Raw genomic sequence first — 26910 nt, 5'->3', positions numbered from 1 at the left:
CATATGGAGCTGGCCTGTTCTGACATCACTACACTCCATATTTGGGCATGCCTGACACAGAACTCCATATATAGGAATAAAGGGACACAGAGAGACAGATACAGAAATATCCATACATGGGCATAAAAGGGACCCTTTTATGCCCATGTCTGACAGCAATGGGGAGTGTATTCCACACTGGTGCTGAAAAGTGACTAGCTTTTGTATCACATCATTCTGAAATGCTCAACTGCTCAACCCTGCATGAAATGTAACCCCAAGGCAGATGTGTTTGCGGTTTGAGGTATTGCTCTGGGATTTGAGGTATTGCTCTGGGATTCAAAATGTGGGTACTTGAAGAGGAGAGTCTAACTTCTTGGTGAGGAGAGGTGAAGTGAGGACAGCTCGACAACAATAAACTGTGCAGTGCGTCAGGGCACTGCATGCCATGCATACAGCCTGTTGTATGCTGGCTGACTGAACATTGTGAGACAAAAAGGAAGTGCAACCAACGTTACAGAAGAATCTAAATATCAGATGAATATCTTTCCATCTGATTTCAAATGTGTGTCTATGTTTGTCTTGTTCAACATATAATAGGCATGTATGTTGATTGTTTGTTTTGTCGTATGGTATTTTAATTAGAGAAGTTGATATTCATCCTGATGGGGATGAATATGCCTATGGGGGATTTGGAAAATGAATAGTAATATTTACCAGAATATAATTGGTAGATGTTCCTTCATCAGTCGAAAGGGATCCCGTTTGCCACTCCCGTACGCTTAAGTGTAATCCGTCCTAAGATTAGATAAAGGTGTTATTGTCATTCAAATAAATTTGTGAATGGGGAAAAAAGTCAACGCAGGTATTTTGCCAAGACTTTGGAATGTATCTATTGTTATGTAGATGACTCTGTTTTTTGACGTATATGTGTTGGAAGTTGATCTGTGAACCAGCTGCGTGTGTGGGATAAAAGGCGATACGGTTATCGTTCATTGGGTTGAAACTAGTGGGGTTGAATCTGATGTTGTCTGATGTTTTTCCCCAGCCTTGGAAATATGGAGTGTTGAAATAATGTATGGATAATTTCTGCATGTCCTAAAAGAAAACTAAACAAAGAATTGATCAATAGTATTGGATGATTATAGCTATAATTTAGTCATGACATTAACTGAAGCTAAGTGCTTTAGATGTCACGATTGAAAGGTTATATATATAACACACATTGATCTACGATTGGGGTGCTTCTGAATAAAAGCAAAGGGGTTGGAGAAGCGACAATGTATTGTGATTTAGTGTCAGATATGTGCACTAATCATTTATGCCATTTTTCATAATGTAATTGTTGAAAGTGATATGGATTATACTACAGCGAAGTTATTGGGGTGTAAACGATTTTTACTGTGGTTTTTGTGTTAAAATGTATGAAGTAAACACAGAGAGAATCAAGCACGCTGATGATGATGATGATGTAAATTTAATGAAGATCACTGGTGATGATTTTATGTAATTTGAATGCCGGAACTTTTTTTTAGGGTATTTTTTGATTCTATGGTAATTGTGTGACTTTTTTGAATTTCTTGATGTTCCGGTTAGTCATGCATCAACCAGAGAGAGGACCTTTGATGTGGTTCCTTCCGCATAATTTTGTGGCAAACATTGATTTTGTTGGCCAGAGAGAGGATAATTTATGTTGTGTGTTGCGCAAACCCATACATAAACTTGGATTTCAGAGAGAGAGAGACAGAGACAGGGAGGCAGAGGTCAAGATCGGGCACTGCGGGACAAGACTGCTGGTGTGAGGTTCAGCTCGGCAGGATGACTTGCACTGCTGGAGTGGCCTGAACATGAATTTGGTAACTAAGCTTTTGTCTTTAATAAAGTTATACAGAAAAAATTACTTGCGCAAGCAGAGCGCGCAAGTACTAGTTTCGTCCAGGACGATATTCGATGCGTATGCACCATCCCAGCATATTCGATGCATATGCACCGTCCCAGCATATGACGTCAGGTTATAACTGCTATAACTAGCTCTTAATGATGACGTAATAAAGATGTGGATTAAAGGACCCAATGCCAGAGTGTAATTGGTTTTCGATGGTGACGTAATGACGATATGTTTTAGTGTCGGGAGGATTAAAGGTAATGTATACATGTATGTAATCTGGCACCACTGCCGTATCAGGCACAAGTAGTCATTACGTCATTTGCTGGGACGGTGCATACTCATCGTATATGCTGGGACGGTGCATACGCATTGAAAATGCTGGGACAGTGCATACGGCGCAAAGTAACCACAGTATACCGCTAATCAACTTACAAATTACATATACATAGAGGCAGTTCCTTTAATCCACCCGGCACTGGTATAACTAACTGGTATAACTAGCTCTCAATGATGACTTAATAAAGATGTGGATTAAAGGACCAAAGGACCATGGACCCAATGCCAGAGTGTAATTGGTTTTCGATGGTGACGTAACTCAGATTCCCAACTCGAAATGTTGGATCTAATAGCTTTTACTGAAACACACTTAAAGAAACATAATAACCTTACTTTTAAATTAAGAACAATGAACATGAATTACAATACATTCAGGAATGACAGAGAATATGATATAGGTGGGGGAGTGATGTTTGTTATAAAAGAAGATATTTCCATTAAAATAATTCAAAAATGAAATCAGAATATTAGAAAGAGTAGAACACGTATGCATGTACAGATCACCTAAAACAGACCTTTCGAAATTAAAAACATTTCTCGAAAACTTGATAAAGTATCTATCCTCTTCGACTTCTTCCATTATGATACTAGGAGATTTAAATGATGACCAGTATAGTGAGAAAAATGGAAGTATAAATTCATGTCCAGATTAGGCTTTAAACAATTAATCACAAATCCAACTACAGATTACAGAAGTATTTTAGATCATGTATATTTTAACAAATGTGATTTGTATTATTATTATTATTTTTTTATATATTTTTTTTTATCCCACGATTTTGTAACCCTCTTTTCACCCCTGTGTCAATCATCTAATGTGATCCTGGGCTCTACACACCCTCCACCAACCTAGTCCCCATATATGGAGGACAAGGGGAGAGCAACGGACTTGAACTCATGCCTGAGTGTCCAAGTTGCTCCTTTACACCTGACAGGGGGGAGTTTCCCTGGTTGGACGTAGCGCGTGGAAGGAACACGTTATTCCAACCAATTATTTGTATTATTACAGAAATTGAAGTTAGAGACACCTATTACTCTGATCATGATTTAGTATTAATATCACTATAGTCCAAGATTAAGTAAATTTAAACAAGTGACAATTTACAATAAATAATTAAATAATTATACTGTATACGTGATAACATATTTTATTTCAGTTTATATACCGGATATCAGATATCAATGATTTATTTTTCTTTGAGAAACTAAAAAGGGATCCAGAATAGTTCTAAATCGATAAAACTCTTTTATAGATAGAAACTTGTACCATACTTAATAATACTACTTTTTGACATGCATAAAGTAGGTAGGTAGCAAATAGTTAAACCTAATAATTCAACAATTCAAACGTTCCTTCACAGAGAAACTGAGATTTGACAGTTTGTAGCGGTCGAAAGTACTTGCGCGCTCTGCTTGCACACGTGTGCAACAAGTGAGTATGCACTCGACAGAGTGCAGTTCTACTTATTTCTGTGCTTAGTTGCTTAGTTAGTGCATACGGCGCAAAGTAACCACAGTGGTATGCTGCAAGGTCAAAGGGCTCATACAGTAGAACACTCAATAGGCTACAAGGTCAAGGTCAACTTTATTGTCCACAAGGGAAATTTGTCTTGGGCCCCAGCTACAGCCACACACGGTCTACTTTTTGGATTCAAATGTGGGCCGATTGGAATCAGAAAAGAATTATAAAAGCTTTGGGCAAGAGAGATTGTTGTTGATTATGTTCTTCGTATGTCAGTTGATACTATCAACTTGCTGATGATTGCTGATGACATTGTGCTTATCAGTCAATCATTGGAATACACTCAGGCTCCCCTTCAGTCTCTTGAGCAGGCCTCTAACTGTGTTGGTCTTTATCTCAACGAGCCGAAAACTGAATATGTAAATATATGCAAATCCAACAATAAGTATTTGGGTTCATATATATCTTCTTCCCAAAAGGATTTTCAAACTAGGAAGGGTATGGCCTGGTCAGCCTGCAATGACATGCATAAGATCTGGTCATCCCAGCTTAGTAAGATGTTAAAAGTAGAATTATTATGGACGACCGTTGAGCCGATTAGACATGGACACTTTCAAAGAAATTAGAGAAACGGTTGGATGGCACTTACACCCGCATTCTAATGAGAGCGCAAAATATGTCCTGGAAGAGCCACCCATCGACTAATCTAATGTTTCTTCACTAGTCCGATCCAGAAAAACACAGTTTGCCGGCCACTGCAGAGCTGACAATGAGGTTATATCTTTCCTTCTTCTCTGGAGTCCTGCCTCAAAGCAGACCAGAGGTAGAAAACTGTCGTTCCCTGATGTCATCACTAGGGACACATGCATCAGTAAGCAGGAACTGGGGGTGGCAATGAAGGACCGGAAAGTCTGGCGTGGCATTGTGAAATCCATGATCTCGAACCGCTGTCGAAAAATGATGATCATGAAGAGAGATAAGAAGCCTGAAATCGTTTATATTGGACCCAATCTGGGAAACCATTTTGTAAAAAATAGGGGAAAAAATGAGGTGGTGAGGTGAGAACTGGTATCCTGCTTCTTGCTATTGAGATAGGACCGTAAGTCAGTTCTCAGCGGTACCAGATTAGAATAGGATATACTAGTATGTGACCTCAATGATGTTGAAAATTTATTTAATTTGATGTTTTATTGATGATTTGAGGGTACCATTATTTGAGGTAATGGATCAACAATAACCTGAGCTATTCTGGGAAGATGATGGTCAGACGTTGGATTTAGTTCATGGAATCATGAAGTATTTAAGACTCTTCAAGTAGGTCCATGTCCAGTCTCCTGTTACAGGCCCATTTGGTCATTGTTAGTGAACTGTCATGTCGGTTTATTGTCATTATTTATGTAAAATGTAAGTAAAAGTGTCCTTTAAGTCCATATGGGCTTGGAAGCATGACACTTAAATAAATAAAAATGTAATCCATCAATCAATCAATCAATCAACACTTGTACTTCTTTCACATTCATATTGTGTTGTTCTTAAGGCTCTTGTACAATGACATATATTGAGTCCAACTAGTTGGATACAATATATTATAAACAACTGGAACATGTCATTGTCAATAATGACATTTGTCTTGTGCTGTGTCTCTCTCCATGTTAACACTCTCTGGTACTTCCTGTTAGCATGAAATGTAACCCCTAACCTATAACTGATGAATAAACAATCTTGATTCACACAAAACCAAAGATTTTGCATCATAATTATACAAATCCATATCCATACCCATTTTTTTCATTTTTTTCACTGCATGATGTGTGCTCTAAAAGTGTGCTTTAATTCGTAACAGCAGCAGCGGCAGCATGCAGGTATAAACTATTGTGCTTAAAGTTTAAGGCAGAGGTTTATATTGCGCACACTGAAAGGGTAGAGTGTGGACTGTCTCATTGCACTCTCACTACGAACAACAGGTGAACTTTTTTTTTTTTACTTTGCTAAACGTGTATGTAGTGTGGCGCAACCCGACCGCATCCAAAGAGGTTGATAGGTTGTGTGGCGTTACATCTGTGCGCGCGCACACGACTCGCACAACGCACACGATCCAAATAAAGCTCAGCGTCGTTGACGTTGAGTGCTTCAAATCGACCGTGTCCAGGCACAGAGTTATTGGCCGCTGCAAAGCAATACACTTCTGTTCTGACAGACAGGTTAACCAGAGAGAATCTGCAGACGCGTGGCTGGAGAAACAGTGGATGGAATTCAATGTATTAATGAGGACTGCACTTCTAATCGACCTTAGAGTTTAGTAGCACTTTAGAGCCGGCAGGTGAAAGCCAGCACAGCACTTTCCCCTGCTCACTGTAGCCTACAGTCTGTGCAGGGGAGATAGCCAACCTGTGGAATGTGTGTGGCTGTGGCACATGACGACTTTTCTGTTTGGGACACGTACAGCTTTCAACAGCATGTTCGAGCTGTAAAAATGCATGCGACACTGGTAATTTGCGCACACATAGAAGTGATAGAACGGTGATCTGGGAACACGCGGTAAACGTCTTTTGGAAGAGCAATTAAAGTGGGACATTATTTATTTCAATGCACAGCTCCCAATTGCCGATGAACAAGAGGATCGTTGTGGACGGAATGAATAGCTCCTTGTGGAAACTGGCCAAGTTATTCATGTACTGGACTTTAGTTGAGGCACAGGTAAGGAAACAACCCGACATTGTAAGCTCATAGCAACAAGAGCACATTTCCAGTATATTCATTATAGGCTATAAAGGCTATATACTCACAACACTTAATGCATGCATAACAAAAAATAAGTATTGCAACAGTGCATGGCTATTGGCTACTAAGCTATATATATATAAATATATATACACTGCAGATTAAAAGGTGATTTAATTAGCGAGAGACACCCCTATTACAATTTTTACAGCCTAATTCCACGAACTGTAGACATCGCTAGAGGGCAACAGATAGTCAGTTATTGCTTGAAATGCCCTTTTTCTGACACTTGATTAAAAAAAAGCAAACTCCCGAGAGTCAAGTTGAACACTGCCTTATTGGACCACATCGAGTCATAAACCCTTCTGCAGGTATTATTATATTCTGGCATATATCTTGGCTTCTTAATATATGTTTTACATGCGGCTGGTAATGACAGATCGTATTGATTGATTGATTGATTGAAATCTTTATTAACAGTTTGCAGAATTACAGTACATTTCAAGCACAAACTCAATACAAAGACTGTTAACTGTGAGTGGACGACCCAATTAAGCCTTACACTTGTTTACAACAGGGTCCACATTGTTCAATTCATCAAAACATTTAGAGACAAACAAATAGACACTTCTATGTAGTTAAAGAACAGAACAGGAATTCATCATATAGGAAGCGAAAAGGGAATAAAATATATATATACAGTGAGGGGAACAGGGGGATAAAAGAAAACGAAAGACAGAGTGTAGGGCGCCTGCACACAACACCATGCGTTGATGCCATGTGTGCATATGTGCAGGCACCCAACACCACGTCCATACAAAAACATAGTACAATCCAGATAAAAATTCAGCTTTTACAGAGGCCAGTTTCGAATTGCAGCCATCCGTAGGTGCCCTTTGAGAGCAGTTTTGAAGGAGCCAAGGGATTCACATGTCTTAATGACTGTTGGTAGGGCGTTCCACATTTTGGTCGCATAGGAGCGAAAATAATTTAGTCCCTTGTTTGTGCCGAATCTGGGTTGTACATGGTTTGTCCTACCCCCCCGACCAATGGTCGGGGGGGTAGGACCAAGGGATTTGGGATTTGTTTATAAACATTTTGGTATTTGTTTATAAACATTTGTGATTTGTTTATAAACATTTGTGATTTATTTATAAACATTTTGGGATTTGTTTATAAACATTTGGGATTTGTTTACAAACATTTGGGATTTGTTTATAAACATTTGGGATTTGTAAGTCTCATGGGGGGGGGGGGGGTAGGACCACTACCAGTTGACCTGTAGTAAGTCTCATGGTCGGGGGGGTAGGACCAAGGGATTTGGGATTTGTTTATAAACATTTTGGTATTTGTTTATAAACATTTGTGATTTGTTTATAAACATTTTGGGATTTGTTTATAAACATTTGGGATTTGTTTATAAACATTTGGGATTTGTTTACAAACATTTGGGATTTGTTTATAAACATTTGGGATTTGTAAGTCTCATGGGGGGGGTAGGACCACTACCAGTTTACCTGTAGTAAGTCTCATGGTCGGGGGGGTAGGACCAAGGGATTTGGGATTTGTTTATAAACATTTTGGTATTTGTTTATAAACATTTGTGATTTGTTTATAAACATTTGTGATTTGTTTATAAACATTTGTGATTTGTTTATAAACATTTTGGGCTCTGTATAATATGTTGCCTAGGGCCTCAAAAGGCCTAGAACCGGCATTGATTCAGTCACCTCATCAGCCCAGAGCCATCTAATAGAAGAGTTGCGATATAGAGCGCCGCAGTCCCTCCCCCTTTCAGAAAAACGAGTGGCCCAGGAAATGAAATGCAATGCATTTCTCCCATAGGATTTATAGTAGTATTTATTTAAAGACGGTTACGCCGCGGACAAAGCCAACTCGGATCGTGACAAATCATGACAATGAACACAATGTTTTGGGCCGATCAAATAATTTATAAAAGAAAAACTAAACAAATAGTGTTGTCTCCTGCCTTTATTTTCTTCTTCCTACCTAAATGACTGCCTGCCTAAATATGTCCCAAACCGCCCCCTAAGGTCTTCCACTGCTGGCCTGCTCGCGCTGCCGAAAAAAATGGCAACTAAAAAATACGGGGAAGCAGCTTTTTGCTTCTATGGGCCGTCGGCATGGAACAAACTCCCACTGTACCTTCGTCAGGCAGCCTCTGTAGACATTTTTAAAGCTCAGCTCAAGACCCACTTCTACAACATTGCTTTTAATTGAGTTTTAATTTGCACGTTCCCACCCTGCCCTGACTGATTTGCTGCATGTGGTGTTTTTATTATTATTTTATTTGTTTTTATTTGTTTTTATTTATTTTATGTTCTTATATTCAATTTTGTTCTTTGCCATTGTTTTATCATTTTAACTACTTATTTTTATTGTATTCTATTTTTGCCCTGTGAAGCACTTTGCGCTACATTTATGTATGAAAGGTGCTATACAAATAAAGTTTATTATTATTATTATTATTAATGATTTGTTCGGCCCAAAATATTGTGTTCATTGTCATGATTTGTCACGATCCGAGTTGGCTTTGTCCGCGGCGTAACCGTCTTTAAATAAATACTACTATAAATCCTATTGGAGAAATGCATTGCATTTCATTTCCTGGGCCACTTGTCGTTCTGAAAGGGGGAGGGACTGCGACGCTCTATTGAGGGGGCAGAAAACAGCCCGGTCACGTGGTTCATGTACTCGCGCGAGCCCATAGACTCCAATACATTCCGTAAACTTCCGGGTGTTCCTATTTGAAGCCTTCAAATGGGGACAAACCTTAGAGTATATATGAATAGAGACAGCACCGGATTCCTCCTCCCATCCACTTGCATTAAGTTGCTCAAAAGCGCATGAGGCGATTTCACTCCTCCTTCCGTGTAGGAACAGAGTGCATTCTGGGATGGATTTGCCCCAAACACATGAACGCGCTGCCGTTGACTATCATTGTGCCGTTTGTGCGCGTTCACGTATGAAACATTCGTTCACGTGTCATGGCCCCAATAACATGAACGTGCGCAATGATAGTCAACGGACCAGCGCTGGCTCGAGCTGCAATACCAAATTCAGCCACTATGTCCATTTTGCCTCAGGGTTTCCTCCGGGTGCCGTCTCTATTCATATATACTCTAAGGGACAAACCAAGTCTAGAAGAGCAGCCATTGGACTGGCCCCATGAAGTGAACGGAGTCTTACTCTATGGCTCTGCACCAGCCATAGTGGTGCACAAACATGGTTATTCCTGCCATATACCTTTCAGAAGGAGACATTTGTCATTAGTGAATGCTAGGTTCATTGCACTTTACCATTATTGTTGATACAAAAACATTTATGGAGCTGCTTTTGAATATATTTAAAAGCAGCTCCATTAATTCATTTTAATTAAAGGTGATATAGGCAAGTTTCCAGTGTTTGTACACAGAATTGATCGAGTGTTTCCAAACAAATTAAAATCTAGCTCCACCCCCCTCCCCCCGTCATTCTATTGGCTGAGCCAGGTCACTTCAGGCTATGGGGTTGTTGTTGCTGCTGGGAGGGACGCTATGGATATTGCGCTCGTATGGCTAAATATGACATTAAAAAATTATGAATTTCTATCGATATCATAGTTACAACAATGACATTGAGTTGACATGTTTTTTTAAGGGTAACTGTAGCGTAATCACAATATCACAAAACTGACACGACGAGTCCCGCAAATGAGGAAGTAGGAAGTAGTGGAGCAGACTCACTGGCTCTGAATTCAATTATCTTTCATTTGTAATCGTGCATATAAAACATATTGCCCCTCAAATGCCCCAGCCACTACAGCATCGTTCATGTGAACTACTTTGTCCACGGTTATTCATCGCTATGATGATCAGCGACGGCTTGTCACCGTTGGCGAGCACGGGTTGAATGCAAGCTTCAAGCCGGCCGGACCACCAAACCATGCGCTATACATAGCGATTCTCATAATTTCAACAGGCTTACATATTACATCATAAACATACTATTTCACATGAACAATGGTGAAACTAAGATATGGGGATAATATTATACTTGCAAATTGCAAGCGTTTTCATTATAATACTGCTGGGTCGAACACACAGTCACAGTCTCGCGCTGCAATTGGCTAAGACTCCGCGTCACCCCCCACACAGACCCTCCTCCCAACACGACGCTTCCGTCCCGCGACATAAACAACAGTGGATATAAACAGATACAAACACATAGAGGGAGACAAAGGGAGAGTGTATGTCTACAGGGCAGCAGCTCAGCATCAAAATATAGGGGAAGATAGAGGGAGGCCACAAATATAGATAGATAAATATGTTGATTTTTGGCTGAAAACTTGCCTATATCACCTTTAAAGCACTGTAAAATACAAGTACAATTTATTATGCATTGAATGTAGACATGACAGTATTATGAACTGTGGGTTAATTGTATTTGACTGTTGCGCAACAAAGAATAATTCATTCAACATGTAAACCTCAAGAAGATTCTCCACCTGCTTCATACCTAATTACTTGATAGAAGATGCGACCACAGTAAACCTCAATGCCTGTTGCTAAGTAATAAATATTGATGATATTCTCACCATGTAAATCACATGCTCACCGAGTGCGTGTAGCATTACATATGCGGCTAATTGGGATGAACCTGATCAACTTATATATTTTTTCCTGCACTCTACAGATGGGGTCTGACGGGGCACTGTCAGCTCAGGAGCAGATGTATATCCTTTATGATGTCAAACTGCAATGCCACCAAAACCTCTCCAATAGAGACCCGGTCACCACAGGTACAATACAGCACTAAAGCAAAATTGGTTATATGCTCACTCTCATGACACGCACGCGCGCCAAGGTGTTTTATTGCCGTCTTGAGTTTTGTATTGCGTGATGCATTCAACAAGCCTGCACTTATACAACACTTCATAATATAAAGGCTATTTTGCTTGGCAGCCTTTGCCAGCTCATGTCCAGACACTCTAGCCTTTATTTGCCTTTCAATAAAACCATATATATATATATATATATATATATATATATATATATATATATATCACCTACTGATTATATAGAATGTTATATTGTAATCCGTTAATTATTTAATGCACAATGAATTAATGAAACTGAACTGACCGAATTGTATCCACACGATGCACAGCATAAATATTGCCTTCTTTTAGATAGATTATAATTTTATAAAAACACAATTGATACAAGGTATTGACACTCCCCCGACCCACAGGGTGGGAATCGTTGTTCTAGAGATATTGGGATGCGCGCACTTATCCGACACACCAAAAGTCTGACATGCGCAAATCACCCGTTGCTCTCGACATTAGGTTAGGGTTTGGGGTAGGGTGTCGGACAAATGACTGTCAGACTTAGTATGTTGTAACTTATGCCTACAATTGGAATACTTAAAAAATAAAAACATTTATCATGAAACATGCGTAAGCTAAGAAAGTAACAGTGGAATATCTATATAATGAAACTATACATATAAACTATACATATATACTGCTATGCTATACATGTACTATGGCGTGCTATGACTACATACAATGCAATTATAGTGCTGTCTACATAACATGCTATAAGTCTGTATCAAATTCTATCTAAGTCTACAGAAATGCTATCTAAGGGGGTAGGGACGGGTAAGTGCTATGGGCCATGATGGAGGGTACTTCCAGCTTCCCTGCGTTGGCTGATCTGAGTGCGCAGGAGGGTTTGTAGGGTTCAATCATACTTGCAAGATATGGGGGAGCCATACCTTTGGTTGCTTTGAATGCCAGCATCAGAGTTTTGTATTCTGTGCGGGCAGCGACCTGGGAGCCAGTGGAGGGAGCGGAGCAGGGGGGATGGTTGAAGACCAAGCGAGCTGCGGCATTTTGGATCAGCTGGAGAGGCTTAAGTGCACATGCTGGTAGCCCAGTAAGGAGGGAGTTACAATAGTCGAGTTTTGACAAGACTGTTGTCTGGAGTAGGAGCTGGGCTGATTCCTGGGTGAGGAACGGTCTAATTCGTCGTATGTTATAGCGTGTGAACCTACAGGATCGAGTGACAGCTGTGATGTGAGTTTTGAACGAGAGCTGACTGTCCAGGACAACACCAAGATTCCTGGCTGTTGGGACAGACGTTACCAGGGCGTTGTCTACGGAAATAGTTAGCTCCCGCATAGGGCAGGACTTAGCTGGGAAGAAGAGAAGCTCAGTCTTGTCTGGGTTCAGCTTGAGGTGGTTGGAGGACATCCACTGTGAGATGTCAGCCAGGCATGCAGTGATGCGCTCTTCCACCTGAGTGGCAGAGGGGACAAGTGGCCCAGGGGGGAAGGATAGAAACAGTGTTTCATCTGCGTAGCAGTGATAGGATATATTGTGAGCAGAGATGATAGTGCCAAGGGATTTAGTGTACAGTGAGAAAAGGAGGGGACCAAGTACAGATCCCTGTGGGACCCCCACTATGCCTGTACCCAAGATAGAGCCTTAGTGGGGCAAAAGAAGAAAAAAAACTTAACAAATGCAAATAATAGATCTTAATTTCTCCTACAGATGAGCTGTGCCCTCCGGGTTGGGATGGTCTCATCTGCTGGCCTCAAGGCTCCCTCGGCACAATTACAAAAGTTCCCTGCCCTTCCTACATCTATGATTTCAACCATAAAGGTAAGATGCTACAACAGGGGACGCTAAACCTTTCAGCTCAAGTAGGCTACTGTATAGCATCTACAGGACGAGAACTTTAGAAGTTGAAGAACCTGTTTCCTACGCCAGTGGTTCTCAAACATTTTCAAGGAACCCAAATTAATAAAGCAATACACCACGAGGTCTCAGGTTACCGGGTATTTTATAATGGCTGAGAGGCGAAGTGAGACATGACGCGTAGCGGAGTGTCTCCGACCCACTCAGACATAAAATACACGGTAACCTGAGACCTCGAGTGTCTTATTGCTTTCTAAAACGGTTACAAACATATAGTAATATTAACCTCATAAAACTATTCCTAATTCACAAAAGTAGCTACACTTTGTGCAGCTTTGCGCCCACCAGAGCGAGCCACGCCACGGCGGCCATGGCCGTCGTTGCCCCTCTCTTTGGCCGTGTGCCCCTTGAAAAATTAAATGCCCAGACGGCCACAGTGCGACCGGTGCCCACAGCATTTTACCGTATTTCCTCTGTGCAATGTTCTAGTCATTACGGTAACCTTCCCCAAATGTCTCACGCAGACTTGTATTGTCTGTATTGTAGTTGTGTTGCAATTTGTGGTTTGATTCTTTTGCCTCCTCCCTCCTCCTCCGCTCCATGCACACATGCACGCACTGACAGCTCTCACTGACACTCGGCTGACACTGACACTTCAGGATTATTATCACACAGAGCCCGTGTGTTAAGACCAACGTGGTCTTCATGGATATAAACCATAGACTGTAAATAATATGGACAAAGCGTTCTCCGGGTCTAACATGAACGTAAAATTAAGCCTGTCAGTCCTTGTATTGTAAGTCGTCATCTTTCTAGATCCGTTTTGGCCCAGCTGGCCATTGGCTGGCCCAGACAACGAGGCGGGACTTCCCCCCTTCTTCTCCGTTGGTTTTTATTTTGACTCGAGTGGGAGGGGAATCCCGATCATAGACTGTAACGGTAGTCACGCCCCTCAGAATATACGTGACTTCATGGTCATTTTTTAAATAAATGGGACCATAATTAGAAATGAGACTTTAAACTAGTGACTGAAGCAGAAAGTATTCATGACCATGTTTATTAAGGTAATACAGTCTAGGTGAAGTTGGGCCCAAATATGGACTTCTATGGGGCTATGGGTTTTTCTGGGTCCAATGACAGCGCCACAACAGGCCATTATATGAACTTTCAGGAAATCCCGATTTCCTCAGTGGCTTCACAAAATATCTGTCTGACTGCCCCCCTGATATAAACTCACAAAACAACACCACCGTTTAATTCACTGATCCTCAGCCATTTTAATTTCAATGACCCCCAAATTAAATGTATATGAATTAGCCTATAGGGTGACAGGGTCCTAGGCCATTTCATTATGATTTTCATCTCTGCACTTGGACCCCATGTTACAGACATGTTTACAATATTTTACAACAGTAGCTACTTATATTTTGTTATTTAAAGCTGTGATTATTTATTTAAGAAGCACTGTTCTGAACCAATGTTCGCCTTTAAAAAAAAAAAAATCATCATCCTTAACCTTTAAGCTAAAATAATGACCAGATTTGTCTTATTATATTGAAAAATATTCAATATATGTATCGCATTTCATGATTTATCGAAAATAGCAGATCTGATAATCTCACGTGTGACACATAAGAATGGCTATTTTCAAATTGTATATAGATTTAAAGTGGTTGAACTAATTTTTCATGATATTTTGGGCAATATCTTATATATATATATTGCACAAAATATCAGAAATCAGTTCAAACTCCGGAAAGAACTATCTACTAACTTTTAAACCACTGTCCTACATGACAATCAGAACATAACATGCTGTTTGCGTTTGTAGGTCATGCCTATAGGAAATGTGACATGAATGGTTCGTGGGTGGTGGTGGAGAGCTGGAACAGGACATGGGCCAACTACACTGAGTGCATACACTTCCTCCAGCCTACTAACAAAGTAGAAAAAGTAAGTATTGGTTGACTGATCCATTAGCATTATTTTGGCGGATGCACACCGACCAGTGGTGTAAAGTACATTTACTCAAATACTTAAGTATCGTTGTGAGGTACTTTTACTTTACCCGATCAATATAGGCCTATGTCAATTTTTCGATAATTTAGATTTCTACTCCTCCGTGTTGTTCTACACAACACAGAGGCAAATATTGCACTTTTTAGTCCACTATAATTATTTTAAATTGTAATTACTAGTTCATTTTCAGATTTGGAATTGGTCTTACAAAACGTACATTAATCACATTAAGCTGTTACCATTTTCCTACTAGTTTTGAATAACTTAAAAGTAATAACATGCCTAAAATAGAACCAAATGCCTAAAATGGAACTAAAATGGACCCTCACCTCACCCTCATTTGGCTCCATTTGTACACTGTCAAGAGTATGAGGGTTTGAAAACCACTGTACACTAAATGGAACAGAGCCTTAATTAATATAATCAGTAACACCTGTGTAGTTAGTAGGGAAGCGGCTGGCAGTAGGAGCACATGATTCTTACACAGTGGGCCAATAGCAGTTATTCTCAACCTTTTCCATTTGAAGGACCCCCAGGCCAGTTTGATATGCGTTAGGCCACGTACTGACCCCCAATTGATTTGATTTGATTTTGAATCTCCAAATCTACACTGTGATATCCTCAGTGTTCATTTAACTCTGCACGTGTAGAAATGACGGGTCTTTTATTTTAATGGCCCAAAGAGAACTAGAAATGTTTATTCAAGAGAATGATAATGACTAGAAAATTCGCAATTTTGAAAAATTGCAAATTGTGGTTGCCGCAGTCGCTTACTCCCACTCCCTCTCACTAATTTTTCCAGCCAATTACAATGTCACGTCACCCCTGTGATCATGCATAACTAAATTATGCTAGAAAGCCTCTTTTCACAAAAGCGAGTCTTGGCTACATACAGCGCCGATAATGATCTCCCCGCATCATTCACTGCATGAGACCAGTGGGTGTTAATACAGAACATTATTTCCATTCTTGCCACATTTGAAGAGATGATGAGGGCCATTAGAAAATATGACGCCTCGGTCGCAGACGTTTTTGATTGATTGGTTGAAATATTTACAGTTTGCAGAATTACAGTACATTTCAAGCAACTAAATACAAAAGAATGTTGGGACGACCCAATAAAGCATTACACTCGTTTACAAGAGGGTCCACCTTGTTCAATTCATCAAAACATTTAGAGACGTACAAATAGACACTTCTATATAGCCAAAGAACAGAACAGAACAGGAATTCATCATAAAGGAGGTAAAAAGGGAAAAGAAACATATACAGTGAGGGGGAAAACAAAGGGGGGGGATTCCGATTTTACGGGGGCCAGTTTCGAATTGCAGCCGTCCGTAGGTGCCCTTTTTAGAGCGGTTTCGAAGGAGTCAAGGGATTCACATGTCTGAATGACTGTTGGTAGGGCGTTCCCCTTTTTGGTGGCATAGTCCCTTGTTTGTGCCGAATCTGGGTTGTACATGGTTTGTTGCACTCCCTCTGGTGTTGTGGGTGTGGACTTCGTTAACATTAAGGAAGTATTTAGACAGGTACATGGGTATCTTGGTGGTGTATTGAATCTTGTGGACCAGACCCATTGCAAAATGCTGTACTCTGTCGTCGACCCCAAGCCATTCCAGCCTGTCAAAGTGGGGTGAGGCCAAGTAGGAGCCTGACCAGTTTGTTTTGGGAGGTCTGGAGCCTTTCTTGGAGATTCTCTAAAGTGCTTTCTCCATCAAGAAGGAGACCCCACCTGGAGAGCAGCCTATAGTACAGAGCAGCCTAGTACAGAGCAGCCTGCTGCGCGCATCACAGGAGGTCAAGGCGGCCACGAACAGCACAGAAAGAAGAATTAATTCCAGCTGCTGCCGTATATCTCCAGAAGTGTGCTATGAAATGTAAATATCTGTGTCTATCTGTGTGTGGAAACAACAACAGGATATGTCCAGAGAGAGAGATCGTGTGATTTCCACAGCAAAGCATCGGGACATTACATTCTCCTCAGACATATTCATATATCTTGGTAAAGAGTGTATAAAGAAACAGAAACTGAGCCATCTACAAGGCTCAAATTTCATGTGAAAAAATACAATTAGTTCTCGTGGTGGAAGATAGCAACAAGTTGCTATAGAGACGTCCTCGCTCGTGCCAGTCCAGAGTCACAACAACAGGTGTCCGTGAAATTTCTCTCTGTGCATGCCTGAATGCACAGACTGCTATGAATGACGGTGACAAAAATGTATTTATTTATATGTGGACTGAACTGAATATTTAAGTCAGAGAGACGTTATTTGCAAAGACCGTAGGGCGTAGGAGGAGGGACTGTCGGAAGAGGGGGGGGGGTGATTTATACGAGGAAAAAGGAACACGGGCTGCGAGCAGGTTAGGAATTCCCTTCACAATCATATAATATAAAAGTTTGCGCATCCTGGCGCTTATTCACTATTTCAGGAATAAATAGCCTTGCACATGTTACCATACACATTGGCCTTGGTTACATGCACAAAATGATGAGTCTATTCTTCTGTAGACTGTACGGCTCTGGGTTCGGAGTTCCAGCTGTGTGACACAGACACTGTATTGTTCCACCACTTTTGCTTTGGCAATGTAAACATATGTTTTCCCATGCCAATAAAGCCCTTTGAATTGAAGTGATACACATCATAAGTGATCGTGGAATGTGCCGTCGCTTTGAAATGACAGCGTAGTCTGATTCTAGAGGCAAATCCACTCCACCACTCTGTCTAAGCATCGAATCCTCTCCTTCTCGCTGGGGGCGGAGCTAAGGAGAGAGTGGAGGACGCGAGGGGAGTGAGCGATTGTGAAAGTTGCGGTATTGGAATTTGGCTTAGGGTGTCGTTCTCTGGGTCATTCTCTGGGTCCCAAATTTCATACCTATTCTACTGTATGACCGTTTAACAGTTGGATGACTATCTCTCTGAAAAGACCATCGCCGCCGTAGTAGAGGACGTGCAAGTGGATCCTCTTGGATACTGGAGAGAAGGAAAAAAAACGCTTTACTGACCTGGCCAAGTGTTGTGTGTCCCGTGCACAAGCACTGACAGTGAGAGACTGTTCAGTGCGACAGCTCATGTGCTTGAGAAGCTACTGTTCATTAAAAAGAACATGCCACTGTTCCTTAATAAGAAGTAGGCAACACTGACTTTTAATTAGCCTTAACATAGGCTCATGAGCTCATTCTCATTGTGAGCTATAACTCACTCAAGGTTATCATTAGGGGGAAAACCTAATTGCTTCAGTCTGATAATCAGGCTAGGGAAAACCAGCACCACGGTACAGAGTTCAATTATTGTACTTTACTACTTTTGGTGTCTACATGATACAATGTTTACTTTGCTCATGAGGACAGACCACCTTTTTTCAGATTCTTGATATTTAATTTAATAATGGAATCATTGTGATTTAGTTTTTACTTTATGTATACTGTATCTACTCCAGTTTGTACTTTATGTATTAAATTATACAATGTTTACTACTTGCTTATGAGGACAGACTGCCTTATTTGAACATATTTCATTTGCAAATAGTTACAGATACATTCATTAGTTTGAATATTTGTATGCACACTTGCATAGCATGTTGTATATGTGCATTCATTTGTTGTTGAAGGCCTGGCTGTTGCATCGCATAGCATGTTGTATACTGGACGGTAGGCTATGTGCATTAATTTGTTGTTGTGTGGTTGTTGAAGGCCTGGCTGTTACAGTCTTTGTTTGCACTATTTTGTTGTAGGCCTAGACAACTCTTTATGCCGTTTTATAGCAACATTGTTCTGAATGCAGTGCACTTTGTTACAAAAAGTGCATTTTCTATACAAGAGGAAGTGAAAACAACGTTCTGGTGCCACCCACTTTCAAAACAAACATGGGTAAATGGGTAATTAAGACCGCAAGGAGATAGTGATCCCTTTGGATGCGTGTTTGAATGTACCCTGTACTGATTACATTTCTGCCAATAAAGTATTCAATCAATCAATCACGCACGTACGCACGCACACTGAAACTAAACATTGCACTGCAGGCAATCCACCCTGACAAAATGATACTGTAAACGTCAACATATTTTGTGTTAATCCCAGTGGTTCCCAACCTTTTATGGTTGGAGACCCCATCTGACAAAAGCAGACACACAACACATACAAACATTCTCTGATACGTTTAACCGATTAAAACATAATCGTATAGAAAGCTTTTTATTAAACTAAGCCTAAGAGGGGGTGCCTGGGGGCATAGTTAGGATCTTGGCCTATTGGTATGCCAACCAAACCATGGGAGTCAAGTGGGGCAATAGTAAATCAGGCCCATTTGGGGTCACCAATGGGGTCAGACAGGGAAGAATTTATTTATATATGCTGGGTAATGGTAATTAATCTTGTCAATCATTTGATGTATGCAAATTATTTAGTCATACTGAGCCCAAGTAGCACTGGACTACAGCAGCTGCTCGACATATGTACTGAGTATGGCATTGAAAATGATCAAATAAAAAGCTATTACAAGTATTGTATCCGTATCTGTCTACACAGCAGGACTTCTTTGACAGGCTCTATGTCATGTATACCATTGGCTACGCTGTGTCCTTCAGTTCTCTACTAGTGGCCATCGTCATCATCGGATACTTCAGGTGAGCAAAACACTGAAGCAACATTGTTCAAATAAGCTTCAGGACTCATCCCTCCCCGTTTTATGCTCTTGTTGCTCTTTCATTTCAACCTCACTCTCTCTCTGTCTCTCTAACGAGGTATATGTCTTCTATGTATCTGTACAAGCCACACCACTCAATTATTATCTGATATCTCAACCGTTTCATGTCATGTCATCCCCAAAATTGTTATTCTTCTGTCGTGGTGTATCACCTCTCCTCTCCTTCCATGTTTAGTTACACTAAACACCACTTCCCTTGATCTTATAGGCTACCTGGGATGCCTCAAGCTTTTCAACCATGTCCACGATTAGTTTCTCTCTCTCCCCTGTAGTTTGAGGTTAAGCTCGTTTATGTGGCCAAATATATCAGATAAGAATGCTACATTAGACATAAACTGTACGTCTCCCAGAAGGGCACGGTGGTCAGCTGAGGCTTTATTCTTGCTCAATGAAAGGAACGCATTGACCTGTCCTATTAGTTCACAGAAGCGCTCCAATGCCTTTCCTTTGCTCAACCAGCGCACGTCATTGTGAAGCAGCAGATCATCATGGGCAGCATCTTCTGACTCAGGCCCAATCCCAATTGCCTCCCTCAAGCCCTGAGCCCTGGACCCTCATTGACTTTAATGACGTCAGCTGTAAGTGCTTGAGGGTGACAGGCTGCAAGGGCTCCAAATTGTTGTGAAAGAAATGGGACAGCACTTTGAAGATGAGTCCGCCATTCATGACACTTTGCATCACTTTATAAAAACTGTCCTTATTCACAGACAGTGCCTACCTACATGCTTGGTCTATATATACATGTCTATCACGTGACGTCTATTTTAGTATTTAAGCTGATCGTTTTATTATTAGTTTAATAAATACACTTTCCTGTGTGATATGGGTTGTAATATTCATATATAATAATATTCATTATACATTTCATTTCCATATTATTTTACTTTGATCATTAGTCATTTCTCATCATGTTTCCCTTATTATTATTATTATTATTGTTATTGTTATTAAATATATAGCCTATATCCTTCCATTCCGTCTCCTTTTGAGAACAGTGAGAAAGCACTATTGTGTTTGTTGACATTCTAACCGCGATGCATAACTAATTTGCATACTTAAATGATTGACGTTCGGAGGGTCCCCCTCATTCCCTTGGTAACGCTATGAACTGTGGGTAATTTCTTTGCTAAAGTCAGCCAAAGTCAGCATCGATGCAGACTTTGGCAAAGGGCACATAAAGGGGCGGGGCTGAGCCCTCACTGACTTACCGATTTCAAATGGGACATCCCTCAAGCCCTCGCAGACTTCACATGAACGCGCAGCTAAGTCAGTGAGGGCTCATTGAGTCAGCAAGGGAGTGGATTGGGATTGGGCCTCAGACACAAGTTGTCGGAATAGCCGATGCTGGGTGCTTGACGTAGCCCTGACAAAATTAATTACTTTCATTTTCACTTTATCCATAACACTCTACAGCTCGCCACTGAGCCTGGCGCAGAGAACACTTGAATGAGACAATGCAGGCCGTTCATTTGGGGGGCGTGTTCTTTCAACCTGCTAACTAGACCCCTGTTCTTCCCAATCATAGCAGGAGCCCCGTCTGTCACGACTAGGTTAACCCTCTCAAATGACAGAATGCAGCTTAAATAACTCTTCCATTTTCCTAAATATAACGTCTGCAGTGGTGTGCCCTTCTAATGGGATAAGAGAAAGCAGCTCTTCCTCGAAATCTTTTCCATCAAAATATCGAACATAAACGCACAACTGCGCTACATCTGTGTTATCAGTGGCCATGGAAAAGGAATTTGCATGACGGAGGCTGTCGATAATTACGCCCTGCACCTCCACGCGGCGGGTAGCAGACCTTGCAGAGAGGGATATCCGTTTGACTGACACAATGATATTATCATTAGACTTGTCTGAGGCAAGTTCCTCCAAAACTGTCACCATCATCTCCTTAGGAAGCTGACAAAAGGCCAAATTTGGGGGTCTGGCCCTCCCATAAAAAGTCCTGGTCAGATATTGGCCCCAGGCAAAACTTAATTGCCTATACAATGTCTTACATCTTCAGCTTGCTAATAATAATAATAAGTCTACATACTGTACATTTGGACTGTAAATAAGTTTGTTTTTGGCATATTTATACAATCCTATTTTCTTTCACTACAGGCGTCTTCACTGTACAAGGAACTACATCCATATGCATCTGTTTGTCTCCTTCATGTTACGGGCAATCATCATCTTTGTGAAGGACAACGTTGTTGATACTACCGCTGGCTTGCAGGAGTTTGATTCAGCTCTGATGGACAACTTTAAAACTGTTACACTGGCCCCACTGGACAACTCTAAGTATGTGAGTAATGCTTGCACCCTTTCAACTGACCTATAACACTGTGTTCACTCTGATTTGGCTGCTGTGATCAACAATTTACAATCTGAGCATTTAGCAGATTTTCAGCCTCATCTGTGACAATGATGAGATGAGATATACTGTATTCGCAATAACAGGAGACAGATGTGTCATTAATACATGCATAGCCTATATATAGAGATATATGCCATATGCATTGCATACCCACTTACTGTATACTTTCTTCTCACCAACACCAACCACGCTATTTGACCATGAAATGGAGAGCAAAATACAGCACGAGAATATAGTTTCACATGGCTATGCAGTATGCACACAGACTTGTTGATGGTGTACTGCTCAATGGCATTTGGCCTCGGTCCTTTATTGGTAGGTTAATATCCACAGTTTATCTGTATAGCGAACCGCAATTAATCTATTGTTCAAGCTTCACACTCAGCACCAATACAAATTAAATCGCCAGTCCGCACTGGACTAGTAGGCTGATATATTTATTATTGGAGGATGTAGCAGAGCAGAGCCTTTGCTCGCGCTGCAGACAGTGCAATTGATGCAACATATGTTTTAAAGTTAACATATATATATAAACATATATAAACATGAACAATCTGAGATATCCGTCCGTGTAGTTTCTATGCAGGCATGCTGCATTTCTCACCTGATTATAGTAAAAATTATATGCGCTAATAAGCGGTGACATCATAATTTCTCAAAAGCTCCGTTTCGCATGACTACACAGCTCCACTGATCCGGATATTTTCGAAAATCTTCACTTATTTATCAGTTTCCAAAAACCTCCGTTTGAGTGTCCGAAAACGCCGTTTGCGTGTGGCTGGCCCAAACGCACAAAGAACTGTGCGTTTAGCAAAAGGTTTTCTGCATTGCTGTCCGTTATTAATATTGATGTTGTCATTGCCAGACTTTTATTAGTGACATGTACTGCCTTTATTTAATTTGGGCAATTGCTTTGCTATTTTTGCACCTGAACCGGACATTACTGTGAACTGTCAACAGCGCTCCTGCACTTTAAAGTTTACATTCTGCACTGCACTTTATTGTGCTAAAAGGGGAAACTGCAAATATGTCAGATGTCATGAAGTCTGTGAGCAATGGTGCAGAACTACCGGAAAAAAGGAACCTAAAGTTAACGGAAAAGGGCATGGCTTTGTATAAGGAAAACTCAAAACACTGAAGACAAAAAAGCACACACACACTGGCCAGTGCATTGATAAAGTCAGAGGGCTTATGAATTCTACTGAGAATGCCACAACAATGCAATCTGAAATGAACACTTTGAAAACATGCATTTTCGAGGTTGCCTCAAGGAGGAAGTTAATGAGCAAAGAGAGACGAAAAAGGAGAAAGTACTGTGGATGTAAAAAGGTGGCTTTCAGAGGCCGTCAATGATCACAAACCCTTGCTGCTAGTCATGTGACAGAAATTGAGGATGACGACAGTGTTTCCAAAGTCCCACTCCAAGTCCCAAACCTCACGCACTTAATCAACAACATCATCTGCACTTACAGTATCAAAGCTCAAGCTGAAAAGACAGATGTTTTAGAGGAAAATGCATCAAGAACGGCTCTAGAGCATCAAATGGGATGCAAAGGGTTTCTACTTCATCAAAGACACTCGGCAAAGCCGATGCCAGGGCATGTTTCTCAAGCCCCAGTGCTGTATGATAACAGCCAGAATCATCACAGTATTTGACAGTCAAAATAATGCAAAAACAGTATGAAATAACCTCTTTATTAGTTCAACAGAATCTCGTGTGGAATATGGGAATCCATAATTCTATACTATATCTCATGTTCGTGAACAAAATGTACAGTACAGTAGGTCTGAAGCAAGTCAGTTCGACTCTAAGGCCTGTTATACTTTGTTATAAGTCAGGGTGTCGTTGGCCTGTTTATATACATGCCTTTTGTTTTAGTTCAGATCCTGGGTCACACCTAAGGATTTTACATGCTAGAAGATGAACAATGGATCAAAGCTACAGTGATCTACCTTCCAGGGAGTGGCCAAATGCCAGTCTGGCTCAATGTGTATCGTGACTCTGTTTAAAGGAGTTCGATTTCAATGTAAACGGGGTCATTCTCCCCGACGGCGAAGGCCGTCGGAGGTGAGCCTATGCTGTATGCTGCTGTGTACTCTGAATAAACCTCATCTCGTCTGCCGTCTCAAATTTCTCTCCTGTATGGTATTTTAATATACTACACTCTCATCTGCTCTTCCAGTGAGACACATTCCTGTGTTTGATGGCGACCCTCTTGAATACTTTGCTTTTATGCGAGCTTTTGAAAATGTTGTTGAAATGAAAACGAACTATTTTGGTGATTGCCTGCACTTCCTTGAACAATACACCATGAGATGGTGCACAGCTGTCAGCACCTGCCTCCTCAACAGGGATATGAAAGGGCAAAAAGTATTTTGAGCACAAAAAAACACTTCTGCATATATGGAGAAAGCTTTTAGTTGGGCACCCATTAAAACTGAAGATGTCATGGCATGTGTATATGAGAGAATTGGACATGCCATGTAACATAAGGAACATTGTTTTAAAGTTGCCATATAAGTTTCAAGAAAAATTGAGAAGCACTGCTTGTGACCTACAGGAGTGACGAGGTCATAGGCCAGGGCCATGTTTAATGATCTGGTTCAATTAATTGAAAAGCAGGTCAGAATTGTTTGCGATCCATTGTTTGGCAACATCCAGGACACGCCATTCGCCTCTTCAAACAGAGGTGCAGCTCCTACAGGCCAGATGAAGGGTCTGAAGGAGCACAGAGGAGGCATCTATTCTGCAAATGCAGTTGTAATGGAAGGAGAAGTAAAATCTGGAGGGATGGAGAGGGATACACATTCCTCCATTCATCAACACGTGTGTTTATACTGCAACAGGAGCAGTCACTCATTGGACGAGTGAACACAGTTTGAAGGACAATTACACCAGGAAAAGATCATCTTCATTAAGGAGAAGGGGATCTGTTTTGGCTGCCTAATAAAGGAAGGCCACATGAGCAAAACATGTGACAAAAGATTGACTTGCAATGTGTGTAGCCAAAAACACCCCAGCCTTCTCTACATGGAAAGGGAGGACAAAGGAAACTTCCCTGAACAAAGTGAGCCATCCGAGGAGTCAGCAGCTGACAATCTACCTGCTGCAGCGGTCATATTGGGGCCGGAAACGATGACTGTACTTTTTCAATTGTGCCAGCCTGACAGCCTGGCTCAAAGATTGAATGTCGGAAAAAAAGGACTAACATTACGCTGCGAACGACAGTCAAAGACTATACTTCTACCCATGCAGTGTATGGCTTGAGGTGTCTGCACTGGACAATAATACTTTTGTTGATTTCACCCACAGCAGCATGCATGTGAGTGAGAGCAACATCCCCAGGCAAGAGGATGTGGATCAATGGCCATATTTGAGTGGCATCAAACTACACAAAATTGATTCTGACATATATCTGCTCATTGGAACCAACGCTCCCAAGGTCATAGAACCATGGGAAGTCATTAACGGTCCCTATATGCAGTAAGGACCAAAGTGGGATGGGTTCTTAATTGGTTAACCCGCAGACCCGCTGTATTGAAAAGTGGTCATTATTCCTTCAAAATACCTTTCAGGAACGAAAAGGCCAACTTGCTAAACGACAACGAGCAGCGTCTTGGGAGCCGGAAAGGAATGTTTGGAGGCTGTGTAGAGTGGTAAGAGCCATTCAATGGAAAAGGACACCCTTCCCCATCACAAAAGGCCAGTGGTGGGAAAAGTAAATGAGACCACACAGGAAACATCACCATTACCAAGGTGGCAAGGGGGAGGGGGAATCATGCACCTATGTGGAGGTAGTAGCACAGGAGAATGTTCATGTTGTATTTATGCACCCTTTTTGAAGTAAAAGCAAAGCAAAACGAATGCAACTTTGTGGACATTGGACTTCTTCATGCCTGCGTAATCCTACATTCATATACTGGGTGCATCATGGCTTTGTCAAATTGTTTTACTTGAAAGCCGACAAACACCATTACAACGTCTACTGACCTACCGCAACCGCATCCAGCACGAAACGTTATATTGTCATGGAGAAATTCAGTAGGTTGCATTCTTTTTTTAAATATATATATATATTTGTTATTTTTTTTTGGCTTTTTGCCTCACATTGATACTGTGAAGACAGGCATGAAAGAGGGAGAGAGAGAAGGAGAGCGATATGCAGCAAAGGTCGTCATGAACGGGACTCAGGCTAGAGCCTATGTGGCATGTGCCTGGACCACTTGGCCAGCAGGCGCAGTAGGCTGCATTGATCAAGTAGCAGTAATTACTGACATTGTTTAGAGAGTTTTCTGGAGAAGAATATTATATAGTGGTCCAAGAGGCCCGTTAAGGAATTATATGTTTTAGTGATTCTTTCTACTTTATTTGAAAAGAGTAAATCTATCTGGTTTGCTGAATGGCTAGTGATTCTAGTGGGCTGCTCTATTAATTGGATTAAATTGTAGTGGTCTGTTAAGATTTTTTCTTTCCAGCCTAGACTGTAGACAGTCTGCTAATGTCTGCCTGTGTGAACATTGTGTGCACTTCATTCACATTCCTTGCACGTTCCGTGCATGAGGCCTACGCAACACGTTAGCATTCCATACATATTCTGTTTTTATGTGGATAGTTGGTGTTATGTATTTTTAAGGGATATATAAGCCCTAATTATGAATATTAATATCCCAACACTTTAATGTCTATCTCCAGAGAAAGGGAGAATTGGAAGAAGTGGGAGTGGCCAGGGCTGA

The 26910-nt window shown here is 41.0% G+C and overlaps 1 protein-coding gene across 1 annotated transcript in view; it reads left to right on the top strand.

Annotated features, from left to right (window-relative positions):
• Positions 1 to 6344: 6344 nt before the first annotated feature.
• The window catches only part of pth2ra (parathyroid hormone 2 receptor a), a gene marked incomplete at its 3' end in the record, with an annotated part of 38372 nt that continues 17806 nt past the window's right edge, over positions 6345 to 26910 (top strand). Inside the window, exons 1-6 of the mRNA XM_080785715.1 lie at positions 6345 to 6362; positions 11082 to 11187; positions 12946 to 13056; positions 14924 to 15045; positions 19637 to 19734; positions 21921 to 22104. Of these exons, the coding sequence (XP_080641841.1) occupies positions 11082 to 11187; positions 12946 to 13056; positions 14924 to 15045; positions 19637 to 19734; positions 21921 to 22104 (621 nt within the window). The 5' untranslated portion in view covers positions 6345 to 6362. The remainder of the gene's footprint in view (positions 6363 to 11081; positions 11188 to 12945; positions 13057 to 14923; positions 15046 to 19636; positions 19735 to 21920; positions 22105 to 26910) is intronic.

The sequence above is a fragment of the Protomyctophum bolini genome (assembly GCF_963924005.1).
Source record: "Protomyctophum bolini genome assembly, chromosome: 16".
NCBI lineage: Eukaryota > Metazoa > Chordata > Actinopteri > Myctophiformes > Myctophidae > Protomyctophum > Protomyctophum bolini.
The sequence above is the reverse complement of the archived record's forward strand: the minus strand, read 5'-3'. Positions and strand labels throughout refer to the sequence as shown.